A 22,712-nucleotide genomic window follows, 5' to 3' on the forward strand; every position below is an offset into this window, starting at 1 on the left:
AGCCTGCTCTGCACCCCCTAACCCCAGGGCTGAAGTAAGATTCAGCTGACAGTCTGGTCAGTTTCTGTCAGTGGAATGGTGGGAGGCGCCATCTTGCCCTTCACCTCAAGCACCAAAATGACTTGGGCCATCCCTGTCAACTCCCTACTCAGCCATGAAGCTCACTGGGTGATCCTGGGCCAGTCACTACCTCTCCAAGCCTAACCAACCTCACAGGGTTGTTGTAAGGATAAAAGGCGGAACTATGTATGCTGATCTGAGCTCCTTGGAGGAAAGGTGGGATAAAAAATGTAATGAATGAATTAAAAGAGATTGGGAGCATCCTGCAGGCTTGCATGTCACCAGATGACTATACCATGTAACTGTTTATACGCTATATGCTTTCTCCAGTGTCTTAGGCAGTATGCTGGGGAACATGGGCGGGAGGGCGCTTTTGCACTCATGTCCTGCTTGTGGGTTTCCAGTGGGCAGCTGCTTGGCCACTGTGTGAACAGAATGCTTGGCTAGATGGACTTTTGGTCTGATTCAGCAGGGCCCTTCTTATGTATGTCTGAGACAACCCATGGTTTTTCTTATAAAATGCAGGAACCGTGTCCATCTCCACACACACGCACACGCATACGCACACACACGTATACAAGCCACTGGGAGATGAGTATATGGCTTCTGCATTAGAGAGAACTCCATGGGCACGTTACTTATGTACCTTCTAATTTTTGTAATGTTGTGAAATGACCCACTGTATGCAAACTTCCATTAGCCGTGGCCATTTCACAAATTGCACTTCCTTAGTTTGACCGCCTAAGATATTTTTACATCAAAACTGCAAAATGTCTTTATGATGATCACATTTTTCAAATAGGTATCATGCCTCTACGCGCTGACTTAACGGGTACACTGACTGACTAGCGTGTGGATTGGAACGTAATTATCCACCAGCTTTAGCACTTCCCCAAGCTTTCTAACATAGTTCTCAGGTCAGAAAACACATCAAAGTATGTTTTAAAGTGCATATTTTGGGAGATAATATATTTTTGTGAACTGCCCAGAGACCTTCAGCTATTGGGTGATGTAGAAATGAACTAAATAAATAAAATAAATAAATAAATTTAGAAATGCATTTTTAAAGAAAATATATTAAAATGGGTAGTTTAAATAGGGATGATTGGATCACTCTCTTTCTGGTCTGTGTCCTAAGTATATTCTGCCCCATTTCCACATCATTCTCCCGGGCGGGTGGATAGGATTGAACTGCATGAAAAATGTGATCATTTTTAATGTATTTTTTCACAAAATACACATTTTTGTATCTGTTTTACCCCAAAATGTGTATTTTATACCAATTTTGGTGCATTTTTGAGCCAAGAATTTTATTGCAAAATTTAGAGAACTGTGAAACCAAAGGATAATTGTGTTTATGATCAGCACATAAATCCGGGAAATCAAGTTGGCTCAGTTAAAAATGCGGACGGAATGAAATCTTCAAGCATCCCTATTTTAAATGTGAGTTTTTGTGCAGAGTTTTGTTTTTTTGCTAAATGCTCAGATTAATGCAGGGAAACAGGACTTAGTAACTTATGGGTGAACACATGCAAAAGTGACAAGGACAAGAAATAGACTGACTTGTCAATCCCCCAATCCTCAGCTGAAGGAGAGGAAACATGATGCTTTCTTAATACAAGAGGTTAACTTAGAAGAGAAAGAAGTAGTGCCCTAGGAATGCCCGCTTCTTTAGGCTTAAAACATCTCTGTCTTTACCATGAAGTGACTTCAGTACCCATGATTTGTATTTTTATAAGAACAAAGCACAACACTCATGGCCTCCTCTGAGTGCTCCCTTGGTGACCACTAATGTCGGGGGGGGGGAGGTCCTTTAAGTGCCAAATGACATTTTGGGATTTCCTTTCATTTTTTTAGATAAGTTTGCAGCCCACCGCTTCACCAGTCATGATGTCAGATATTTACATTTCAGTCCAGTGTTTGTCGTAACTTTCAAATACAGGGGGACTGTGGGCAGACAGTGTTTATCGCAGCAGAGAGACAGTCGGGAATGGTTGGCCTCAATGGTGCAGAGTCCAGCTCAGTTATTTACATTAGAATCTGCACATTGTCAGGTCTATAGTGAGCGGCTCGTTGCTGCCATGACTGTCCCATCTGTTCGGGTTTTTTTTTATGCTGTTTTGTTTTAAATATTCAAATCTAAATGTTGAAGCAAAATCCACATTTCAGTAGATTTTTGTAATACTTTGGGCACACAGGAGCTCCTGCATTTCCTCCACTCCCAACCTCAAATCATGGTATTAGATGATGTTGGTTTAAATGTAAAATAAACGAAGTGTGAAAAAAATTAACCTCTCTAAATTGTCAGCAACAATTTTCAAAATCAAGAAAGGGATAGAGCTTAAACTTGCACAGAGGAGAACAGTTTGGGTAACTCCTGCTTCTCCTGCCATTGTGCGGTAGAAATGGGAGATGATGTACCTACTGGGAGGAACCATAGCTCAGTAGTAGAACACATGCTTAGTGTGTTGAAGTTTGGAGATTCAGTTCTAACCATCTCCACTCAAAAGATCTTAGGTAGCTGGGCTGGGAAAGGCCTCTGAGATCTTGGACAGCCGCTGTCAGCCAATGGTCTGGGAAAGCTTTAAGCAGTGTCCTATGTTCACCTTAACTTTGGAGAGGAGCCTTAGCTCACTGTTAGAACACAAGCTTGGCATGAAAATGTTCCCAGGTTCTGTTCTGTTCGTTGTGAGGGCTTACCATTGCTGGCTGCTGGTGAGGCCTGGATTATACATTTCCACTATGGATCAGGGCTTTAACAAGGTTTTGGAGCAAGTTGGGTTTCTCAGGGAGGCAGGAATGGGAATAGGACAGCACCATGGAGAGCTCTGGGTGAGGCTGAAAGGCAGACACGCTTGCTGTTTATTGCTCCAACAAGCAGCAGATCACAGTTGAACTTTAAGTAGGAGTTTGGCTTCCTTTAGGCTGGTTAGCCCCACCTCTACACTAAGGCCTTTTATTTTAAAGGGGCCTTTTATCTTAAAGGGGCCTGTCTGTTTTAGCAACCTCAGGCTGTGATGAAGCAGGGATAGCTGTGGTGTGCTGGTGTCTTCATTGCTGGAGTCCTCAAAGCCTGAGCACAGCAATGCAACCTCCTCTGGATGTGGTGGGGAGGTCCCTGGGGTCTTCCTGGAGAACTGGGTACTGAGCAAGTAGAAGTCTCATGATGCCTTTCTGTAATAGAGTTCTCTCCCTGGACTGTTAACTCAGGAGCCCCTTTTTCTGAGGATGGGGTTTGGGATCAGACAAGGGTTCATGGTTGTGGTCCATGACAGTTTCAGTCTTCAACATCTCAGGTAGCCCTTGGAAAGATCCCTGCTTCTATGACCTTAGTGAATTGCTGCCAGTAAAGTAGACAGTGGCTGTCAAGTAGACAGAGTCACAGTATTGAAATGGATGGACCAGTGGCACCATCGCATGTTCATTTTTTCACTTCCGTGTACTTAATTCAGAGCACAGAAGTTCTGCCCTGTATTGAATCCATCAATATACATTTCTAGCCACCCTAACATACATTTCTAACCATCCTAACATACATTTCTAGCCATCCATTCTTACACCCCTGTGTTGTGGGCTTTTCTTCCTGTGTGAAATCTCTCTGTGTCATCCCAACTTTGTCAACAATAAAGCCATAATTCCACAAAGAGATAGAAGGCTAGCAATTTCTAGCGGAAGCATGTTTTGACAGGTGGAATGGCCAACCCAGCGTGGTGGTGAAGACAGCTATGGAGACTTTGTGATCTTTATGGTTCTCCATTATTGTTGGTTGATGGTGCTCACTGGGGATAAATAGGGCAGTCCTGTCTGTCTGTCTGTCTGTCTGTTTGTTTGTCTGTTTGTCTGTCTCTGTCTCTCAGTATCTTCTTTCCCTGTGCCTTTTATACAGATACCCAAATGGATTCTTTGCACTCATATGGTCATATGTTTGCTCATGCACTGTCTCTCCCTCTCTTTTTATTGGGGAGAGAGATCCCTTCCCTTCTGCTTTGGTTTTTAGCAGGGAAACAGTCCAGAAAAAAAAAGACATGGCCTTACTTGGGCCAATGTTGTACCTTTCCTTGTGCAACCTCTGCACATGGGTTCCTGAGCAGGGGATCAGGGCGCCATGTTGTTGGTTTCAGGTGCTCTGGATACACTCCCCCCAAGCCAGCCACACAACAAAGGACCCAAGCAACTGGCCTCCCGCCACATGGATTCTGGCAGCATGGGTCAGTGGGATCTTCATCTGCCTCTTCCAAGGCACGGAATGAATGCTAACACCAATTTGGTAGTTAAAGATGGGGCAGTTGAAACTGTTTTGTTTGGGAAGCTGGCAAGTTTGAGGAACTCTTTTGTAAAATAAACTTAGTGCTTGAAAAGTCCTACATTTTGTTTGGTTTTGTTTCTTTTAAGATCCCACACTTGTCCACTGGAGGGAGTAATACTGGCAGTTATCCAGTGCATTCCTTGGCTGTGCATGAAATCGGAACTTCTAAAAACAGGAGGAGAACTTGTGCATGGTCTTTATTTACCACAACGTACAAATAGAAAGTGTGTTTGCAGCCCATTCCTATGCATGCTTACTGAAAAGTGAGATCCAATGACTTCAGCGGGGCTCAGTCCCAGTTAAGCATGTGCAGGATTGCAAATGTAGAGCCCAACCATGTGTATGTTTACTTAGAAGTAAGAGTTCTTGAGCATGAACATAAAGGCCTGATCCTGCACTGTGCATGACCTGAATTACACTTCAGACATCAGTGAGGCTCTATCAGCTCATGCTGTTCACCCGTTAATCTTTCACAATACATTACAGGCAGAACCTTAAGCAGAAAGTAGTTTTGCTGATTATTTAAGAGCCAAAACAGACATGGCACAGGAAATCCGTGATCAGATCTCCCAACTTTTTTTTTTTTTTTTTAGCTTAAAGCAGCCAAGGAGGGCTCCATTTTTTAATCAGAATAGAGGCACTGGGAAAGGGCTTGTTTAACACCACCCACACTTTTTCCCAGATCCTCATCCACCTCCAGAAGGTGTCCATGCCTCCCACTTTACAAAGGTCAGTCCTCTATTTAGAGGCATCCTCTGTTTCAGAGATGGGTGATTCTCTGTGGCCTGCGAGAGCCCTACTCCCTGTTCTCTGCCGACCAGTTGATCAGCTCGGCTGCAGGGATAAGACTGTTGTTCCGGTACTGATATTATCAGTGGTCACAGTGGGTGGGGGGCAGAAAGCTTTTGGCTATTTGAAGGGCTGTCCAGGAAAAGTCCATTTTAAAGATAAGGAACCTTAATAAGCCAGGACGCCTTGCAGTTGCCCATCTACTCTTAGCACCTGAACAGACTGAGCAGCTAGAAGCGTCACCCAGTCATAGGCTTCTGCATTATGAAAAGTTTTATTTCTATTTAATTTATAGAAATTATTTCTAAATGTGTATCCATAGCCAGTGTAGTGTAGTGGTGAGAGTGACGGACTGGGAGCCGGGAGATCCGGGTTCTAGTCCCCACTTGGCCATGGAAGCTCACTGGGTGACTTTGGGCCAGTCACAGACTCTCAGCCCAACCTACCTCACAGGGTTGTTGTTGTGAGGATACAACGGTGAGGAGGAGGATAATGTAAGCCACCTTGAGTTCCTTGCGAGAGGGAGAAAGGCGGGGTATAAATGCAATAAATAAATAAATAAAATAAATATCAGTTAGCAGATGCATCCCCCCACCCCCAATCTTTGCCCTCTCTTGTTCTCCTTCCTTTGCTGATGCTCCTTCTCATTTTGGTCAATTGCGTAAGTGGCCACCCTACTAATGAGCGTATGTGTGATCTAAATGAGGGACAAGAGCTCAGGGAGAAGAATTAAATTACCACGTCCCATGTTAAGTTGTCTTTTTTGCCCTAAACTAAAAATCCTCAAACGTTGTGACGTTTTTCTGCCCTCCAGCTGTCTGATCACATAGGTGTCCCTTTTCTGTGCCTGCCCTAAATCTTAGAGTACCCTTTTATCGGCAGCCCCACAGAGCATTTTGCAGTTATGAAGGTGCATTTGAAAAACATGTAAACAGTGCAGGAGGCAGATAACTCTGCATCCCAAAAACGTCCACTCGTTTTCCTATCCAGACACACCTCCGCTAGTCCCCTTCACTTCTCTTTCTCTCCTGCCAGCATGCTACTTACTCCTTGGGCTGGTGTGTCTGTCGGAGGGGGGCAGGGGGGGAGATGAATTGCAAATCCTGCCCAAACTGAAATAAGTTCAGAAAAACGTTTCCTGATTGGTCTTTTTCTGTAAAAATAAGCATCTCTGAATATATACACCGGCTTTGTTGTTTATTTTAAGCAGAGAAATTTGCTTTTTTCTTGGCACAGAAGCAGGATAATTAGTTTTGTGTGTATGTGGTGGGGGTTCTGGTTTTATTTAGAATATCGCTAGTCTAGGATCCCTGCCAAGAATAATTCTAGTGCCTTCAAGTCATAGGAATATAAGTCTTAGGAAAGGGGTTGTGTTTTTGATTTTTACTTTCACAAATACTGAAAAACTGTAAATGTCTTTAAAGGTATCATTTTCTGTTCTCTTAGTTGGATATTAGCCCACTGAATTCAGTAGGACTTACTTCTGAGTAGACATGCATAGGATTATGCTGTTTGTCAAAAAGCTTCAACCTATGAACAAGATCAGATGATAATTCAGTACAGGGGGGAATTTGTCATTGGATCTTCTCCAACTGCTGCAAATTACAAATCCTTCTCTCTTTTCTGCACTTGATTTGATTTAAAGGTTATTATACCGCGGTTCCTAAAAATTTCATAGCACCTTATGGAATAAACAATATTAAACAGTAACTAAACAATAAAATCAGCATCCATAGGAAGCTGCCATATACCAGGTCAGACCAGTTGTCCTAACCCAATATTGTCTACTTTGACCTGCAGCAGCTTTCTGGGATCTCCAGCTGAGATCCGTCAGGTCACCTGCTGCCTGATCTGTTTTTACCTAGAGGTACCAGGGATTGAACCTGGGAACCTTCTGCGTAAAAAATAGGTGCTCTGCCACTGAGCTATGGCCCCTTCCCAAATGAAACAGACAAATCCAATCAGTAAACCAAGAAAACAGTCTCGATGAAGGGGAGCAGAGTCATTGTAGGAAACAGAAATAGGGCAAGCAGCTTCGCATATCAAAGACTGTCTGAAAAAGAACAATCTTCAGCTGTCTCTGGAAAGTCAGGAAGCTGAATGAACCTCTCTTGGGGCTGCCACACAGAAGGCCCTGCTCCATGTAGAGGTTAATCTAGTTTCTACATGAGATGAAACCTGGAATAGGACTTCAGGTCTTAAATATGGGGCGGGGGGAGGGGCTCATATGGGGGAAGTTTCCCTGAGATAATTGGGATCTAAACTGCTACAGGATAAAGGGGATTTAGAGCACAATCCTGTGCATGGTTAGACAGTAAAAAGTCCTAGAAATCCCAGCATGGAATTGTTTAGGACTTTTTCTGTCCAAACATGTATAGGATTGCACCCTTAAAGTTTAAACTTCACTTTTTCCTAGACTTCTCAGGGCTCTAGACTTTCATTCATGCACACCATTTCTCAATTTCAGCCCCCTCTCCCCCTGTTTGCAATACAGGGATAATAATGCTGACCTACCTTACAGGATGGTTGTAAATATTACTGAGAGAATGAATATGAAGTGCTTCAGGTGTTTTAAACATTTATATGAATGCTGCCACTGCTGTTTTATCTAAAGGGACTAGAGATGATTGCCTGTTTATCACTACTGATATTCATACTACAGTTGGAACTTTTTACAGTTAAAATCAAGCCAGAGGAAAGCATAAAAGGATGTCAGGTTTCAGACAATTCTTACATAATCTGTGTGTGCATGCAGGTGGCCATCCCAGACCCATTGAAATCTGTAGCGAGAGGCTGAAGGAGGAGAGCCAAGGACGCAACGTCTTTGTTATCGCTCTGCTTTGGCTTTGCCTGCTGCTCTGTCTTTGTTGTGCCTTTCTATATATTTTTCATTTTTTGAAATGAACTGGTTTTTTTTTTGCAAACTGTTCACCACTTGGCCATGTGCCACTTGCAGTTCTTCCAGTGATGTGATGACAACAAAACTCTTTCACGGCTGTCCATGCAAAAAGCAAACACCAGTCAACAAGAATTTCATTGCCAAATAAAAACCGTATTCCAGGGACTTGGGAACACAGAGAGCAGGTCACCAGACTCTTCCAGACTGCCATGGAAAAGTGCAATTAATTTTTAAACTACGTTTGCGATCCTACTTGCAAGTGCTCTGTGCTTCTCGGAGATCATGTAACGGTACACTGCTGCAATCTCAGAGGTGCTCTGTAAATGTGCTGAGGCACTTTGAATGCCACAAGGTCAGTTTATAGTCTGTTTTCGTAACAGACTCTATGCTTCTGAGTTCCCCAGAACTCTTCTTCATGCAGAAGAGGAATGGAGAACTTCAATTTTTATTTTATTAATTAATTAATTAAATTTATTAATCGCCCATCTGGCCGGTCACCCGATGTCAAGGGCTCCTTGGAGGCCTCTCTCAGTCTAATCCAGTAGCCAAGTCCAGACACAGACAAATGGATTCTTTTCAAAGCTTTATTCCCCTTTTACAACTTAACAACTCTACTGTTAGCAACTAGATATGAGCAGCAGAGTACCTATGCCCTACGTTGGAACAGTTGGTCCCCATTTGAAAGGGAATTACTGGCAGACCCCTGAACTTAAGGACTAGGGAGAGTCCCTCCCCTTTTCCCTTGGATCCTCTGGGCGCAGCCGTTGTTTGCGCGCCAACCGGGCACTACGCCTCCTTTCTGCGCCCTCCATTTGGCGCCGCTCTCTGTGTCAGCGTCGCGCGTCCATCAAGTCTGCTTCCCGCGCTCTGTCACTCCCAGGACTGCTATCTAAGCTAGGAATGCTGGTGGGAGGAATCTCTGTCAGCTGTTGGCCCTGGGAAAGAGGAGCGCGCTGCTCTCCCAGGAGCGACTCCTCTTCCTCAGAATCATAACTACTCTGGGATTCTATGGGCTCAGTGTCCACCCTGACATCTGGCCACTCTGGGCGATGTACAACAAAAGAACAGTTTAAAACAGTTTAAACTACATTAAAAACATCGTATTTCTAAAAATACCCTAACCCACCCCAAATGCCTGCCTGAACAACCATTTTTTAATGCATGGCGGAAGCTCATTAAAGAGGGGGCATGGCGGAGTTCCCTAGGGAGGGAGTTCCACAGAGTGGGGGCCACCACAGAGAAGGCCCTCGTCCTCACCAGTCTAGCTGTCCTGGCTGATGGGACAGAGAGAAGGCCATCCGAGGCTGATTTGTTGAGCGGCCTATCTGGTGTTGCTGGAGGTGCTCCTTGGGGTAGGCTGGGACGGAACCATATAGGGTTTTAAAGGTCAAAACCAACACCTTGAATTTGGCCCGGAAAACAACTGGTAGCCAGTGCAGCTCCTTCAGCACTGGAGTGATGTGATCTCACCGGCGGCTGCCTTTAATCAGGCGAGCCGCCGCGTTCTGTACCAGCTGCAGCTTCCGAACCGTCTTCAAGGGTAACCCCACGTAGAGCGCATTACAGTAGTCTAAATGAGAGGAGACCAGGGCATGTACTACCGATGGGAGCAGATGTTCGGGAAGGTAGGGGCGCAGCCGCTGTATGAGATGGACTTGGTACAGCGCTGTCCGGCTCACAGCTGACAGCTGGGAGTCTAAAATGACCCCCAGGCTGCGGACCTGGTCTTTCAAGGGAAGCTGTACCCCATTCAACACCAGGTCAACATCCCCCAACCTCCTCTTGTCTCCCACCAAAAGTACCTCGGTCTTGTCAGGGTTCAGCTTATTCCTCCCCATCCAGCCACTCACTGTCTCCAGACATTTGGACAGGGATTCTATGGCCAACCTTGGTGAAGATTTGAACAAGAGGTAGAGCAGCGTGTCATCTGCATATTGACGACACTGCACCCCAAACCTCCTGATGATAGCCCCCAGCGGCTTCACATAGATGTTAAATAGCACCGGGGAGAGGATGGAGCCCTGTGGCACTCCACAAGTGAGTGGCACGGGTCCGAAACCTCCTCTCCCAGTGCTATCCTCTGGTACCTGCCGGAGAGGAAGGACCAGAACCACCACAGTATGGTGTCTCCAATGCCCAACCCCTCCAGGCAGTCCAGGAGGATACCGTGGTCAATGGTATCAAAGTTCGAGGAGAACAAGGAAGTAGCATTCACCCCTATCCAGAGCTGTCCTCATATAATCCACCAAGGCGACCAAGGCCATTTCTGTCCCATGTCCAGGCCTGAAGCCCGACTGAAATGGATCTAGATAATCGGCTTCTTCCAAGTGTTTCTTCAACTGCATCGCCACCACCCGCTCAATCACCTTGCCCCAAAATGGCAGATTCGAGACTGGGCAAAAGTTGTTCAGTACTTGGGGATCCAAGAGTGGTCTTATCACTGCCTCCTTGAGAGCTGATGGCATCACTCCCTCCTCAAGGGAGGCGTTCACCACCGCCCTGATCCCCTCACCCAGTCTCTTTCTGCAGCCCATAATGAGCCAAGATGGGCAAGGATCAAGTAAGCAGGTGGTTGGCCTTAGAGATGAAAGCACCTTGTCCACTTCATGTGAAGGAAGAAGCTGGAACCGATCCCACAAAACCGGTTTGCCACAGACAGCGTCTTGCTCATTAACTGTATCCACAGCGCACGGAATAACAGTCCTAATCCGTACAGTATGAAGCTTGCTTGGTGCTTCGTAACTTTTTAGTTGGTCCTAATTAAGGTATGACCTTACTGTGGCTTTTAGGACTGTTGTACCTTTCCTTGTGTGACCTCTGTGCATGGGTTCCTGAGCAGGGGATTGGGACCCCTTGACTAGATGGTCTAATAGCCTGACATGGTATATGGCAGCCTCCTTTGATAGAGTGTTAGATATCCCGGCTCCATACTCTTTAGGCCTTCACAGTGTGCATTTGTGTATGTGTGCAGGCTTGCCTGGATGGTAGTTTTTGTGCTCAAAACTTGTGGGTATTCCTGAGTGCATAGATCTCTGTTCATAGAATGCAGAGTGGATTGGATCCAAAGGAGCCCTTCTGCACGGGAAGGCTTCTTCCACTCACGGCAGTCTTGCGTTAACAGCTTGCGTGGGCAAAAATGAAACTAAAACCAAAGATCATCTTCCGCTTGCAGACGATGGAAACACAAGAATAGTTATAGAAGCTCCCTTATACAGCGCCGCCCTATGAACTCTTGCGCAAGTATTTGCAAATCAGCACTCCTGGCAATTTTCCTTCTGCTCACTCTTCTGTGTACCTCAGCCCATAATAAGTAAATAATAATAATTTATATAATGCTTTTCCTGAACATTCAAGCATTTCACAGTCATCTCAGGCCTGACAGCCACCCTGGGAGGTGGATCAGTGCTTTCTTTCCATGTTACAGATGTGGAACTGAGGTTGAGTGAATGTGTGCTTAAGCCCAGGCCGCCCAAAGAGTTTAATGAGCTCGGTTTTGGAACATGTGGCAGGATGGCTATCTATAATCTTAGTTTAATATTCACATGTATTCCATTGCCCACCAACAAAATCAACGCTGAATTTTGAAACTGGGTCCTTAATGTCAAGACTAACGTCTTGATTCCTCATTGTAAAAAAGCATTTCACCTAACTTTTGAGCATCACCCAGAGCTAATTCCATGTAGCTGTATAGCTGCTGACCTCTGCTGTTTGCTCTCAGCATTGAACACTTTGCTACTTCCGTACATCCACTTTTTGAAGCAGACATTGAACAGTTGAATTAGAAGGGGTTCAGGAAAATGTTGCGGCATGGGCTGCTCTGGATAAGGATATGCTATTCCATTCCCCCCCCCCCCGGTTTCCCTTTCCCCATCCTGGCAGTCAGTCAGCTTTCCATAGCCACTGAACATGCTCAGTCTCTGTTTGGCTCCCCCCCCCCCCTTTTGACTTTATTTTTCTAAGGGTGCAATCCTACGCATGTTTAGACACAAAAAAGCCCTCCAACACCCAGCATTCCCCAGCCAGCCACTCTGGGTGTTGTTGTAGGACTTTTTTTCTGTCTAAACATGCATCAGATTGCACCCTAAATATTTCTTTTGTTTTTATTTCTGCAAGCCTTGTAGTCACGCCTGTTGATGCCTCCCTCCTGTGTGTGGACAGTGCTGTTTTGGCTACATAAGCACCGGCACTTGACTACTGAGTTCACTCTTTGTATATCCGATTTACCTGTTGTCAGTGCCTAGGATCCAAATATTGTGCAAGTGCATGTCGGGCGCCCTGTGGGTCTTTAGACATCTGTCTCTTGAACAGCAGCTCTCTTTTGCCAAGTGACAAATCACTTTTAAAACGGAGCGGGATATTCGAAAGCAGCTTGAGTTTCTGGATGAGTGTTTGCTGTTCGAAGGAAGGAAGACCAAAATTCCACTGGGCAGGCAGAAGTGCCTGAAGTGGCTCTTTGGATTCCAATCAGTGTTCTCTGGCAGGTTCTCTGTTCGGAATATCTTCCCATCCATCGTGTCCTGCATGGATGTTTGGGTGGAGCGGCTTAATGTAGACATATGTATTTATTTAAAAGATTACTGTCCCACTGTTCTGCGTCCAAACTAGATGCACACCGCCACCACCTCCCCATTGTCGTGGCTGACAGGCAGAGTTAAAAAGCATAGGAATGAAAAAATAGTTATCAAAAATAAAAATGAAAAATACACCGCAGTAAATAAAAGAGCATAATGGAGCCAGCCTAAAATGAAGAATGTAAAAAACTAAGACAAAATCCAGTTATTACCTATGACAAAGAGTAGTCCTTGTGGTCAAAAGTGGCTGCAAATATTTATTTACCTTTTATTGTATTTTTATTTCTTATCACAGTTATATGCCACCTTTTTTTCCTCTTGCAAGGAAGTTAAGGCAGCTCCTCCTCTTTTTATTCTCACAACAACCCTATAAGGTAGGTTCAGCTGAGAGTTAATAACTGGCCCAAAGTCACGCAGTGAGTTTCACGGCTGAGCACAGGCTAGAATTCGGATCTCTCAAGTCCCAGTCCAACACCCCAACCACTGCACCACATGGGCTTTACGCCTGATGAATTCATAAGAATGACAGTGTTTCCATCCCCCATCCAAAACATAGCAAAGGGATGGGGCAGATGATCCTTCCACAGTTGAGAGTGCCACAGGCTGGCCAAGAAGGCCCTAGCTAGCCAACGTATCCAACATCCACACCTCTGATGGCAGTGGGACATGAAGCAAGGCCTTTGTCGAGGACCTGGACAAACATCTAGGGTCATAAATGGGAGGAGACAGTAGCTCAGTGGTGGGGAAGGACTGTGACTTAAAGCACACGTTTTGCTCGCTGAAGATCAGATTCAGTCCCCGGCATCTCAGGCTAAAACAGGGAGGCAGAACCTCTAAAAGATTGAAATGCTCCTCCTAAGGCTTAGTTACTGGCTGTAAGAGCCCTAAGCCAAAATATGCTGGTGCTTTTGGCCCTACCCCTTTCCCCTTGGCTCCTGGGATGCAGCCCCCGAGAGCGTCTCTGAAACGGAATGTGGCCCGTGGGCTGAAAGAGGTTTAACACCCCTTAGTTAAAAGGATTAGACGATGTGAAAGATCTCTGTGGAGATCCCGGAGAGCCATTGCCAGACTTGGCAGTATTGGATTGGAGCAGGTGTCCCCAGATTTTTTGGACCTGTGGGCGTATTTGGGATTTTCAGAAACTGCTGTGGGCACCAACACAAAATGCCTAATCTGTGGATCACAGCTTTGGCATTTACCTGTCATATCTATGGATCTTTGCTGTGTCTTATTCAGAAAAAAAAAGTTTGTTCATTTCTTTTGGTCACTGCAACGTCTCCTTAAGAAGGGATTGTCTAATTTGGCTAATTGCTGGCAGTGCAATGCAGCTACCGCTTCTTTAAAACATAGGTTTTGGCAGTGTCCACCAATTGCTTCTGTTTGGGAGGAGGTTATGACACAGATACATTTTGTACTGGAACAGTCTTTAATATTCACACTCTTTTAAATTATTTACCTGCTTCATGGATGCTAACAAATGGTCAGCGTGAGTGGATTCTCTGCGCCCTTTTGACAGCTAAAAGACTGATAATACAACATGGGAAGAATAAACACTCACTTTCTCTAATGCAGTGGATTGAGGACCTTACAACACTTTCAGTATTTGAACAGGCATATAGACAGGGCCGCTGTGGCTTAGTGGTTAAGACGCTGAACTGCAGACTGGAAGGTCGGCAGGTCAGCAGTTCGAGACCCGAGTGCTGCGTGACGGAGTGAGCTCCCGTCTTCAGTCCCAGCTCCTGCCAACCTAGCAGTTCGAAAGCAAGAAATTGCAAGTAGATAAATAGGCACCGCTTTGGCGGGAAAGGTAACAGCGTTCCGTGCACCTCGGTGTTCAGTCATGCCGGCCACATGACCACGGAAGCATCTTCGGACAGCGCTGGCTCTTCAGCTTAGAAACGGGGATGAGCACCGCACCCTAGAGTCAGACACGACTGGTTGGGGACACCTTTACCTTTATTGACGGCACCTTCAAATAGATCCCTATTTGGATATTTGATCCATTTTTGTTGAAGTCTATGTTGAAGCCTTCCTAGAAAGTTGTATACATATCATATGTATTCATTGCTATGGATATATACACATCCATGTACATCCATTAAAAAAGGACATTTTTTTTAAATTAAAGAACAGGTGTCACGTTGGGGGGCCCTTGACAGGCCTCATTGGAGGTGCCCACGGGTACCAGATTGGGACCCTCGACTAGATGGACAAATAGCCTGACATGGTGTATGGCAGCCCCCTTTGATAGAGCATTAGATATCCCAGCTCCAAACTCTTTAGGCCTTCATACTGTGCGTTTGTGTATGTGTGTAAGCTTGCCTGGATGGTAGTTTTTGTGCTCAAAGTGGTTGTGGGTATTCAAGAGTGCATAGATCTCTGTTCATAGAATGCAGAGTGGATTGGATCCAAAGGAGCCCTTCTGCACGGGAAGGCTTCTTCCACTCATGGCAATCTTGTGTTACAGCTTGCGTGGACAAAAATGAAACTAAAACCAAAGATCTTCCTCTTGCAGATGATGGAAACACGAGAATAGTTATAGAAGCTCCCTTGTACAGCACCGCCCTATGAACTCTTGCGCAAGTATTTGCAGATCAGCACTCCTGGCAATTTTCCTTCTGCTCACTCTTCTGTGCACCTGAGCCCATAATAAGTAAATAATAATAATTTATATAATGCTTTTCCTGAACATTCCAGCATTTCACAGTCATCTCAGTCCTGACAGCCACCCTGGGAGGTGGATCAGTGCTTTCTTTCTATATTACAGATGTGGAACTGAGGTTGAGCGAATATGTGCCTAAGCCCAGGCTGCCCAAAGAGTTTAATGAGCTCGGTTTTGGAACATGTGGCAGGATGGCTACCACGTCTGGAATTTGGGTTTGGAGCCAAAGAGTAGTTACCCATCTGATTGTACTTTTGCTATTAATCTGTTGAATCTGATTTGATGTATAAGAAATTAATAATTAACAAATCAGCATTAGCTTTGTTTAATGTACTGATTTTATGAATTAGGGATATTTGATTTCACTTATTGTGTCAATGCAATTAAAAGGTGTGGATTTTTTGAACTTGCAGTAGGCTTCCATAGTGTTTGCTGATTTTGCAAGGATGCTGTTCAAAATCCGTCATTTCTTTTAGGCTTTTAGTAAGCCCCAAGTGGTCAATAAAAGTTATTTTGGCCATTTTCTGCGCCAGTTTTTATAATGTTAAATTTAATATGATGGGCAGCACCAGAGACGTGCATTTTTTTACCTTTCCAAATGAAGGTTTCAATGAAAATCAAGCCCCCTCCCCCCAAAATCAAATACAAATGTTAAAACAGCCTTAAGGTGCAGCTCCTAATATATAGCTTTTCAGTTGTATGTCTTAATCGACCACTGGCATTTTAGACAGGATCCTATCTTGGTAAGCGCTTAAGGGTGCAATCCTATGTATGTTTAGACAGAAAAAAGTCCTACAATTCCCAGCATTCCCCAGCCAGTAGGGGAATGCTGGGAATTGTAGCATTTTTTCTGTCTAAACATGCATAGGATTGCACCCTAACGGTATTTCACTGTATAGTCACAAAATGGCTTGGTTTGCATGTAACGACAACCCATGGTTTAAACAACCCATGCGTTGTTGTGCATGAGCGGGAGAGAACAGGAGCTGCTTGTAGGATGCTTAGTAAAAGCAGAAGTGGGTGGCAGACTGCAGACAGCAAACCTGCTCTCTCCCTCTCGTTCCTGACAGCCCATGGTTTGTTTAACCCTTGGGCTGTTGTTATATGTGAACAGGGCCATTGTCCCTTGAATCTGACTATAGCAGTTTAAGTACAGAATTGATTTGAACAAGCTTCGTTTATTCTGTCAGTATAATCCAAGGCTATTTCAGTGGGGAACCTCTCTTGGGGAGCTAGGAAGGCTAACTCTGTACCCTTCTCAAACTGAGGAGCATGCAGAGGTTTCCTCGGTTGTTTTTGACACAGTTCTGACAAATGTACATGTTCATTGTGATTATTACAGCTGCAGCATCGGCTAAATTGACAATTGAAAACACTTTTGATTGACTAAAACAAGTGCCATCATTAATACAAGTATGTCCAGAGGTTAAGGTGGCAAGGACCATCTTTAGACGAAGCATTCCGTCCTGTGCGTGAGAGAAGGGGATGCCTCATTTAAGATGATGCCTATTATAAGACACATGCGCATCTCCACCCACCACTGAATTACAGCTCCCAAAAGTTTCTTGGGCTGAAAGAGGTTCTACACACCTGGTCCTTCTGGACTGAGGCTCCTATTCAACCCTGAGCATGGACCAAAGTGGTGCATTTCCCCATCTAATCCGTGCCTAGCTGCCTTGCACCCCAGGCTTGCTGAGGGGGGTGTCTATAAGCTCTGCTCTGCCTGGGCTTCTACGCACCACCCCACCCCACCAACCCATCCATGTCTAAACTGTGATGATAAAACCACCCAGATGCCCATTTATAAGCTTCAACAGGATTTTACAGGCATTGATCATTATAATTTGGTTGCAGTAATGTCCACTAAATATTAAAAACACAAACAACAACAACCCGGGAGTGTTAGAGCAACGCATCCACTAGCTACTTTTTAAAACAATGCATGCAGTTAAGCAGCTCGTTTTCTGAACTTCCACTCCTACTGGTGTCATTCAGAAAAGGGTGCTATTATAGAGGTTCCAGACCCCCCCCCTGATTCACCTCTGTCTTGTTAATGAACATGCAAGCTCTTGTTCCCCATCTGCTGCCTCTGCTTCAAGCACAAGGCGGCTCCCCCACCCCCATCCTGCACACAGGCTTGATCACAAAGGACATAATTATTGTCTCTGGAAGAGTCAAGTACAAAGACAGTTCATCCAGCCTGACCGCCGCGGCACTACAGGCCACCAAAGATTAACAGCTGCTTCTCCTTTGATTAGGTTAGGTAATAACAGTTACTTTAGTTAATAATTGGATGGATTCCCGGGCTGTGTAATTCAGGTTTAGGCTGTCATTTTTTGCTGGCATGTAGCTGAGCTGTATTATTGGAAGGGAGACTGTAATCCTATTAGTTGCCACTGAAGTCATAGCAGGAAAAGATAAGGGGGATTCAGATCCATTAAGGTGTTGTATCAGGTAAGGAAAATAAGGTCCGTGCTTTATTCTGTGTCTATAATCAGATCTGAACAATATAATAACAAAGGAAGTGGAGAGAGAGAGAGAGAGAGAGAGAGGCTGGTGTAAATCAGCATAACAGCAAAGCAACAAGGAGGCTCTGGATCCACTGTGGATGCCGTCAGTCTTAAGGTAAAATATAGAAGCAAGATAGACTAACTAATAAATAACAACAACAACAACAGAGTATTCAAAAATATATTTTAACAGCACAGCTACTGATGAGGGCAGAAGCCAAAATTTTTAGCTTAAAATATATATTTTTTTGAATACTCTGTGGTTAAGTCTCTCTCTCTCTCTCTCTCTCTCTCTCTCACTCTCACACATGGACGCGCACACACACTGATGCACACATGCATTCACTCTTGCTCTCTTGCTCTCGCTCACACACACGCACAGATAGGCTAAGGGGTTTATACATTTGGAGCTTTGATTTTATTACATGTACATACTGCCTACCTGGAAAAGCATCCAAGGTGATTCACAGTTTAAAATAACAACTGACAATTTAATAAACACAATATGAAAGAGGTAAGGAACAGGGAGAGAGGAAGAAAATAAGCACATGTGGGTATCATAACCACTGCCAGAGACAGTTTGGTGTGGGGAGGAGTTGAATGGCTTTTGGGCCAGGCAAATGGAGGAGGCCTCACTGTCTTGGCCTCTCCCTCTGCTGCAGCCCAGTGGAATGGCCACTGATGGAAACATGACCAGGAGAGGAGGGAAAATGAATGACTTGTGCAAGTAAAACACACTTGTTAGTAATGCATTTGTTCAGATAGTAAATGGCCAGTTTGTATGCTTCTGGTCAATTAAAACAGGCTTCTCCAACCTGGTGCCCTCCAGATGGACTGCAACTCCCATCATTCCAGCCAGCATTAGAGGCTCAGCTGTTCTAGAACCCTCAGCAAGTTTCTTTTTTCCCAATATCTTCAGGATCTCTTTTTCCAGAAGGCTGATGGGCCACTTCTGAAAACCATCCTTAACTGAGCTAGTAGGTGGCCATTTCCCCCCCTGAAATGTAGAGCCAGCTTTGTAACCCTGAGTGAGCACTTGCTCAAGATAACTAAATCTGCTGTGAAAATCCCAAGTACATATTGTTAAAAGCAAACATTTGCTTAGTTTGACATCTTACACTTGAGTTTTAACATTGATATTTTAATGTATTGTCTCCTTCTCAAGTTTGATTACACGTTTGTTTTATGCAAATACTAAAGCAGCTCTTAAACAGAACCTGTTGCTGAACAGATCATTAGCCATGCTGGCTGGGGAATGATAGGAGGTGTAGTCCACATCTGGAGGGCACAAAGTTGGGAAAGGCTGGTCTATGATAAGAACCCTCCAGTACTGTCAGGCTCATGCTGGGGCAATGCCTGTCATGTCCAAGTGCTTCTTCCTTGCCTTAGCTACTTTGTGGATACTTCCCCTGCTGTTGCAGCAATCATGTCCTGTGTCAGGGTGGAAACTGAGCCCATAGAGCCTCAGAGCAGTTCTGATTCTGAGGAGGAACAGCAATCCGTGGGAGAGGAGCTTGCTCATCTCTCACAAGCACAGCAGCTGGCAGAGATTCCTCCTGCCAGCATTCCTGGGATAGATAGTGACCCTGGCAGTGAGAGAGCGCTGGAGGGGGGCTTGCTGGATGCTCGGCACAGACGCAGGGAGCGACAAAAGATGGAGGGCGCCAAAAGGAGGCACTCTGCTCGTTTGGCACTAAAACAGTGGTCACGTCCCGAGGACCCAAGGGAAAGAGGGAGGATCTCTCCATAGCCCATAAGTTCAGAGTCTTCCCGCGGTTCTCCTTCAAACGGGGACCAACTGCCTTACCTGGAGCTCAGGCTACTCTGCTATCTATCCCCAGTGCAGTTCCTTGCTTAGTCACTAGTGATTAGTATCTGTAAGAGTTAAAAAAGGAATAAAGGAATAAACCCTTGGAAAGAATCCTCGTCGTCTGTGTCCTGAGTTGGAGGGGACTGCAAGAGGCAGCTAGGGTGCTCCTGACATCCTGGGCCGTGGCTTCTGGGCTAGCTTTCCTCCTAAGTGGACAGCTCCCCCATCTTTCTTGTCTCTGGATCCACCAGCTCCTGTGTTGACAACTACTGTCTGCTTCAACTGGCAGCAGTTGGATATTGAAGTCTTTCACATGGGCCTCTTTCTTCTGGCTGAACATGCCAGGGATTGATCCTGGGGACCGCTTGCGTGCATCATATGTGCTCTGCCGGTGAGCTACAGTGCCTTGCCTCGATGGCATGGGAGGCTGTGGAACAAGAAACCCAAGCCTAGCCTCCCACCTTCCCTTGGGCATGTGGAACTAGTTGTGCAGTTCCCCATATCCTAGCCAAATTTCCCAGACGTGATCTGAGTCCCTACATGCATTGTGCAGACCTGGCAACGCTGAAAGCAAACAAGCGCTAGCTAAGGTGAGTGAGAGTGAATCATCGTAAGAAGTGGTGTGGAGGTGCAGTAATTAGGTCCTTTTGCTTTTCATGGCTTGGTTTGTGTTTGCTTATCCACAGGAGAATTGGTTAATAGGTAGTTCCCACTTGTGGTTGCCAAGGTATCTCCAAAATAGAGTAGAAACCTTGAGAAGCCTTTCTTTTCTTTCCCTGTGAACTTGGCCAGAATCCGAAGAACTGCATGACTCGTTCTGCACATCCAAGGGGGCTTTGGACTGGGTACATCTAAAGTAGCTCTTTGGATTCTGGCCTATGTCTCTAATTTCTTTGTGCTTGGTTTGAACAGTTTGTTGTCAACATCTTATATCAGAGTGGCCTACATATAGGCCGCATGCATCCCCCCAGCCTTTTTTGCACCAATCTGTCATGCCCCCACTGGAGAATCCTCCTCAGAGGAAGAGCGAGGGGTCCCAGGAATGGAGAACACCCCAGAACAGTCCATGTCAGAAGACCAAGAGGAGCCTGGGCCCTCAGGGGAGATGGTCACAGGTCCATCCTCCCAAGTGGCAGAGGACTCTCCCTCAGCTGTAGAGGCTGAGCAGCCCCCTTGCCCCCGAGAATGTCATCACCTCAAGGAGCAGGGCAAGCCAGTAAGGCTCCTTTGAGAGGGAGTGCTCAATTACAAAGGAGGCCCTCATTAGCAAGGCCCTCCTCATGAGTAGGACTTATGCTAGAGGGCGATAACGAACTGCAGCTGACCCTTGGGTGGGGCTCAGGAAGCTCTGGCTATATAAGCCTTCAGTTTCAGGCTAGCCAGTGCTGGAGCAACATTGTTCTACTAGTTCTGGCGCCTTGTATCCTGTTTCCTTGGTCTTGCCTTGTGATTAAGCCTCCATGCTACTGACCCTTGGACTCCGACTTGACTCTGCTTCTTGGTCTGTGTATTGTATCTGACTGCTTATGGGTCTTTTGACCTTGACTGCACTTCAGATCTCTGTTTTGGAAACCACGTATTTGCCTGATAATACTGTGCTTGACCATTTGCCTGCTTACCTGACTAGCCTATTGGATTCGTCACTGTATTTGCCTAGCTTAGAAACTTATCCAACCAGAGGAGGACACCCCCTGCTTCACCCCTGAAATTTGCTGCTGAGATTTGGTGATGCAGAGGCAGTGAGGAAAAATAGCCAAAAGTGCCCTTTGCTGCTGAAATTTGGCAGCATGACAGCAGAGGGAAAAGGCGCTATTTTAAAGCAAAAGAGCTTCTTTTCCCTGCTGCTGCCATGCCACCAATTTTTAGTAGCAAACCACAATTTAGCTTTTAAAAGTCGGCTATTGCTGACTGCATGGCTGAATTTAGGCAGTGTGGAGGGAGAGATGTGTGCCCCAGTAAAGTCCAGGGGGGCCAATGTGCCCACCCCTGTTCTGTGTCAACCATAATGCTTTTTAACCAGACTTGTACTCATCATGATCGTGCACTGAAGGAGCATTAATTCATTCTTTCTCAAGGGCCTCCTCTGCTCAAGCGTATGCAGGAGTTATAGCACTAAACACTAAATTGGTGCAACGCGACAAGAACATGGCTGATAATGCGCTTGCATATTTCTGACTAATTCATTTTACATTTGTTTTTTGTGTTTTTAATCCAGAATGCAGCAGATCAGACAGCATTTCACGCTGCAGGGGGATTTACAGCTCTGGAGCAAGTCTTGCAAGTTGTGACGACATCCTCCAATCTGAACGCCGTTTCACGGATCCCTCTGAAGTGAGTACAGTGCTTTGCTTGCCTTTTTTGAGTGGCCAGTAAATTAATGGCATCTGTGGTTAGGACTATTTTTCTGGCTCCCGTTCTGCCTGACCTTGCTATTTATTGCTCTGCAACGGATGGATAGGTTTATAGAGAGTTTTATGGTTGTGTCCTGCTTTGGAAATTTTACATGGAAGGCAGGGCCTGACTCCAAAGCAAGTTTACAAAGTTTGGGCTTCCATCTTTTTGGGTAGGAGTATGAATACAATTCTCTTCTTGTCAAGAGCATAACAAGGCGCTGTCCCAAATACATGTAGGTCAGTAGTAGCTCCACTGCTGGGTCAGTATTCTCCCACAAGGATCCTTTCGGCAGCCCACATGCCCCCACCTTCTGAGGCATAGCCGGCATCAAGGGTAGGCATAGCTAGGCACCTGCCAAGGGCCCAAACCCCAGCAGGGGCCCACTCACAAGAGCTGCTGCTTCTCCTCATCATTGCAACCTGCTTCTTCACCCACCTCTCGCTTTGGCCCAGACAATGACAGTGATGAGAAGAAGGAGCAGCGGATGCCACAACCTATTTGCCCACTGGCTCTCTGCCTGTCCAGCAAGCAAGTGATAGCCATGATGAGAAAGAGGAAGAGAAGCAATAGCAGCTGGTGAGAAGATAGGCTCACTGAGGGAGGGGGCCCATTGAGGGTGTCTTGCCTAAAGCCCTCAAAGCCCTAGAGTTCTGAGGTTAACTTAAGGAACAGGTCTTTTCTATGGCACCAGCCCAAACTGTGGTATTCTCT

The 22,712-nt window shown here is 45.5% G+C and overlaps 1 protein-coding gene across 11 annotated transcripts in view; it reads left to right on the top strand.

The window, feature by feature from the left end:
- Positions 1–22,712, top strand: part of SCAPER (S-phase cyclin A associated protein in the ER) — a 238,025-nt gene that overhangs the window by 129,155 nt on the left and 86,158 nt on the right. For all 11 annotated transcript variants that reach the window (XR_014785311.1, XR_014785312.1, XM_084816787.1 and 8 more), the window contains one exon: positions 21,823–21,938. Coding sequence is in view for 9 of the 11 variants with exons in the window: in XM_084816787.1 (XP_084672913.1) it covers positions 21,823–21,938 (116 nt within the window). In the remaining 2 variants the exon portion in view is untranslated. The remainder of the gene's footprint in view (positions 1–21,822; positions 21,939–22,712) is intronic.

The sequence above is a fragment of the Heloderma suspectum genome, chromosome 11, assembly GCF_057233095.1.
Source record: "Heloderma suspectum isolate Gila_16-S chromosome 11, 16-S_ref, whole genome shotgun sequence".
In the NCBI taxonomy this organism is placed as follows: Eukaryota; Metazoa; Chordata; class Lepidosauria; order Squamata; family Helodermatidae; genus Heloderma; species Heloderma suspectum.